This window comes from Myotis davidii, unplaced genomic scaffold (genome assembly GCF_000327345.1).
Source record: "Myotis davidii unplaced genomic scaffold, ASM32734v1 scaffold205, whole genome shotgun sequence".
Lineage (NCBI taxonomy): Eukaryota > Metazoa > Chordata > Mammalia > Chiroptera > Vespertilionidae > Myotis > Myotis davidii.
Genome location: NW_006297573.1, coordinates 1,037,301 through 1,042,778, shown reverse-complemented (window position 1 = coordinate 1,042,778; position 5,478 = coordinate 1,037,301). Strand labels below are relative to the sequence as shown.

At 32.9% G+C, this 5,478-nt stretch overlaps 1 protein-coding gene across 9 annotated transcripts in view; it reads right to left on the bottom strand.

The window, feature by feature from the left end:
• The window catches only part of ATG4C (autophagy related 4C, cysteine peptidase), a 71,671-nt gene that overhangs the window by 14,638 nt on the left and 51,555 nt on the right, over positions 1-5,478 (bottom strand). For all 9 annotated transcript variants that reach the window (XM_015570154.1, XM_015570155.1, XM_015570157.1 and 6 more), the window contains 2 exons: positions 3,368-3,446; positions 2,632-2,708 (listed from right to left, as the gene is read on the bottom strand). In XM_015570154.1, the coding sequence (XP_015425640.1) occupies positions 2,632-2,708; positions 3,368-3,446 (156 nt within the window). The remainder of the gene's footprint in view (positions 1-2,631; positions 2,709-3,367; positions 3,447-5,478) is intronic.

The window sequence follows — 5,478 nt, the reverse complement described above, 5'->3', positions numbered from 1 at the left end:
AGATAGAAACATCGATATGAGAGAAATAGATAGATTGGTTGCCTCCTGCACCAGCCCTGACTAGGGCCTGGGCTGGGGAGGAGCCTGCAACCAAGGTACGTGCCCTTGACCAGAATGGAACCCAAGACCCTGTCTGCAGGCCAACACTTTATCCATTAAGCCAAACTGGCCAGGGCAATTAAAGTTTTTATGTAAGAATCAATAAGATTAAGCCAGAATAGACTTAGTGCTATTTCACAATATTGCTTCAATCATCATAGATAATAACACTAAACTGTTATTCATGGCTGTTTGACATCTGTCAAAAACTAATTATCCACAAAACACTGATATAAATCTTTGATCACTGAAACTGTTATAGGGTGTTACTATATGAGTACAAGACTCATATTACAGTGAGGCATTTTACATCACTTAAATGTAAAATTATATTCTTTTGTTCACCCAAGAGGATTCTGAAGTCAAATCACTATTAATTTATAATTCAGAATCATTTCTGTTTATTGCAGAACAAGTTGGATTTTAAAATATCTTCCCAAGTCGTATTGCAAGGCTATGTTTACTTTATGATAATTCTTTGAACTATGCACTTATTCTTTTTTTAATTTTTAAAATTCTGACTATTGGTAAGAGTAGCACATACATTTTAGGGAGTGTTCACCTGATACAATTCTTTGACAATGAAAAATGTTTCTGAAAAAACTGGCCAGGGTGAGTCAATTCTCGTTTATTTAATTTTTTAAAATATATTTTATTGATTTTTTACAGAGAGGAAAGGAGAAGGAAAGAGAGTTAGGAACATCGATGAGAGAGAAACATCGATCAGCTGACTCTTGTACACCCCCTACTGGGGATGTGCCCGCAACCGAGGTACATGCCCTTGACCGGAATCAAACCTGGGACCCTTTAGTCAGCAGGCCAATGCTCTATCCACTGAGTCAAACCAGTTAGGGCTATTTAATTTTTTAAAAACAATATTTATTCATTTCTTCAACAAATAGTTATTAGGCATCTATTAAATGCCAGGCTCTGTTCTAGGCTTATTATTTGGAATAGTGGATTCTATTACCCAAACATACAAACAATAATGAAACAAATGCTTTTATGTATAACTATGCTATTTTGGTGACGTATATGAAGCTTCCTTAGTTAACTAGAGAATACACTTACTAAAAAGCACCTCCTACCAGTTGCAGTTCACATGTGTAATTCATAAAGAGTACATGAGTGATTAATTCACTCATCCACCTATCTAATCATATCACATCATTCTAATAGCCTTAATGCCAGTATTCTCTGAACTTACTAGGATAGATTAAACTAGTCACCACTGTATGAACCTAAAACCTGAAACTTGAAATTGAGGGCCCAGGAATTAAAACAGATTAACATTTGTACTAATACGGTTTTTCTTACCTTATTAATAAAATATTAATATTAAGAGAATAGAATATAACATGAAGCTATAGTCTCTGGTTTAGGAAGCCTTAACTTATTAAATACACACACACACACACTCATCCCAACAGTTGAAACTCTTCCCTGAACTAACCATTGACCATGGGAACCCACGATTAAGCATCCCCTCAGTGTCACAAGACCACAATGCAGCGGAAAGAATTACAGCGTGCTTCACATAGCACAATTCTCTAGTGCCTCCCCCATTATCAATTCGTCCACGAGGAACATTTATTAAGGTTTACATACAAGATACTATGGAGGAAGAAAGCAGAAAAGCAAATCTGGCTTCAAGAGGCTTGTACTTCAGCTGAGGTAACAGTTTACACAGGGTGCTAGAAGGTTTTATAATGTGTCTTTTTGATCACTGAAAGCTAAAGGTCTTGCAGTTGATCGGTTTTCTTAGTCTTCTCCTTAAATATCTTTTAGGTATTACCATTAGCTAGCGAGCTATTACTAAAACGAAGTACTAAACCACATTTGTCACTTGTGGAGCCTTGGAATTAGTGAACCATGCCACTCAAATGATTAAAATTATTTTAAAAGCCTGTATAAGCATCAACTGGGGAAAAAAATATATCCAAAACAATGTATAATTACATGTCTCACTTATGCACTCTCAGATTTTCTGAATTGAAGTGCTGGATCACAAAATGACCGACATAAAGAGAAAAAAGTTGTTGCAAAATCAAAACTAAAACAAAAATTAGAAGCCCAATTATGCTCTTGAAAACTAGAGGCTAAGATTTAATTATTAGACTTCAGCAAAATAATTTATCAAGTAGTCTCCTTAAGTCACCCTACTCCACCATCTTCTTTTCCTTTTTTCCCCTTTTTTTCTTTGTTTTAAACATGCCTAACATTTTTATGCTTCAGTACTGTTCTGCTGTATATTTACAGTCAGTTGGAGGCTTGCTCAATTATTGTGGCAGGGCTAGGGTGTCTAACAAGTTAGAGACAAAGATAAATGGAAACAAAGGTATACCATAAATTAAAATTCAGTAAGAAATTATTTAACCTTTGACTATGGCGTGGATTATGGTTTTATAAATCAGTAAAATATGTATTATTAAGCTGTAATTGTAATACCATAAAAGCTTAGCTGCCTAGTACATCTCTAAATAATTAGAGTTTGCTTCATATAGTAAGAAAACAGCTCTTAATCCATAGTACCTCAAGAGGGAAATCCTTTATGCTGACATCTACAAAAGACTGGCAGTAATGAGGATCCATGTAAATCAAACTGTCATCTACAAGGACAAAACAGAAGACAAGTAATTCAAAAAACACCTTATTATTACACTGCTTACAATCCAATTTCTATGTAGAATAGCTGAAAAAAACCTGGGAGTAACAGCTTGCCAGACTGATATTCATTGACTGAAACATAGGTTTGCACAGGACAGATTAACTTTTGCATAATCAAATATGCTTGTATAAGCAGAATTTTTATAAAGTGATGAGACTGTCATTTAATTTTTGGTGATAAAATTACTTTCACAAACACACAATTATATTCTACAGTTTGCACATGAAAAATGTATCGCACTACTTTATCCTGACAGGAAGAACATATTGCTTGTCATTTTATCATCAACTAGCACCACTAACCCTGGTAAAAAGTAAATATGTAAATAGCAACTGCCAGAATGTGAAAGCAATGTCTTCTGAAGTTTAGTGAAACCAATAAATTATGCCTTGTTTATGCAATAACAGAAATTAAACATACATTTTGCAGAATCCAATTATGTTGTGGACCAAATGACAAATGAGTGGCTATGATAGGACTGATGAATTTATAAGGTACTCATTTTGCTCTGTTAATCATCCTGCTTCCAGAGGATCTGATATTAACTTACTGACTTTCAAAAGAAAACAATGAAGAAATATACTTTACTAAATCACCAACCTTGAAATCCAGCAAAGTAATATGACTGTTTTGGTTTGCCACCAATAATTCCCACACAATATTCAAGACTTAAAATACCCTGCAAAAAGAAATTAATTCAGATTTAGAGTCAAGAAACAAATGGTAATTATCCAAAACAACTAAATTTATATTACCAATATTAGGGTTCCCAAATTTTTCACCACCAGTTTTATTTTTATTACATTTGTCCTCATGTTCCGAAATCATTCTGTCAAAAAAACTATCTTCCCTTTTCTTTAAATCACTCAACATTAACGTGACTAAATCAAGTATTCTGACCAGCGTGTCACTCAACAACATTAAACAACTACTGTGTGCGCAATACAGGGATAGACAACAGTACCACGTACAGACAATAACATTGCCTGCCAAAGCCAGAACACCAGGTCTTTCTGTTGCTGGTGCAGCCTTATTGCAATCAATGTATTTTCATCGAACTTTTGGAAAGGCTAGAAATTTTTCTTAGATCTTGTTGCTGTTTTCATTGAACCCTGAATCCCAAACTAAAACCCATTTTCTAATCAATAGCATTTACTTGACAGATATTTTTATACTACTTCATTTAGGAATAAACATAATGACTAATGGAAATGTTTTAATCTAAGGAAAATAGTAATTACTATTTTCTTTAAAGCTAAATTGTTTTACTAATTATAAAATAACAGAGGTACCTGAATAAATAATTTAATATGCCCCTCAGCATCTATTCTGAGAACTCTATTTAAGCTGGGCCAAATAACTCTATACCTTTAAAAATAAAAAAAAAAGTCCTGTGGGGTCAGTTAAGAATATGTCCAGTGGGATCAATAATGTCTTGTCAATAGTTCCTGCATTAATTTTAGCATATATGTCACAAAATACTAACATGTTATTTTCAAAAAAGAAAAACAACCCCAAAGTATTAAACAATAGTTAAACTTTCCTTCTCGTAAATGAGATGTTTTGAAATCTAGAAGATATAAAAATAAAGAATATATAAACAAACGCTTTTTTCCCTTTAATAAGTAATCAAACCATAGCATTTTTTTAAGCTTAATTATTTTCTTAAAAATATATGGTCATTGTAATAAAAACGCACAGTAAAAATTTCCCAAAATTCCACCACTTAAAGCTCATCATAATTAACATTTGGGGGGGAATCTTCTTGACATCTATCTATATGATGTAGATTTACAAATAAAATTTTTATATACAATGTATACTATTGTAACTTTTATCTCTCATTATGTCATAAACATTATTTCCTATCAATAAATATAGACCTATATTATTTTTAATGACTACAAAATATTCTATTTTATGAAGATAACAAAATGTGCTTTAAAACCCCCATTATAAATATTTAAATTGTTTTCAGGTTCTCACTGTTAAAATAACCCTATCAGTCTTGTGAAAATATAGAGGTTTTTTGGGAAAGGAAAACTGTAACTAAAAAATTTAAATAAAATAGAGAAGGCATATTGTGTTAAAATGTTAGAGCTAACTATAAAATAAGTTAGGATGAAATTACACACACACACACACACACACACACACACACAAACACTTGACAATAATAGTTATTTATCATTAATGAGTCTACTGCTTTCCCGTAAATAAAAATCCTAACACAATTAGATAGTGTCTTTAACTTGAGATCACTTGATCAGCTGAAACACAATGCTATGACATAGGGACCCACAAGGGAGTGAAAGTTCTAAATCCCTCACAGCTGAGAAAAAGAAAGAAAAAATATATATAACAAGACTCATTACCAATTCTTCTCAGAAGAAGAATGAGTCCAAGTAATGGAAGAGAGACTTTGGTTCCTGACATCTATATTCCCTTTACAACATACTGGAGCAGATTTAGCCATTAACACTTAGAAGCAGATTAAGGAGCTCGAATGCCATTACATATAAGGGGTTGTATTTCTGGAAACTTGAAACACTTTTCAGTTCCTAGAAAAACTTCTTCATAGTTATCTGTGAATTTATTGAGCTGTATCCTTGGAGCAATAAATAAGACTGAAGTAATCAGTCAAAAAGGAAAGTCCTAATTTTTCTCGCTAAATAAAGAGAACATATTGGATTTTCCTCATTCCTGGTCCC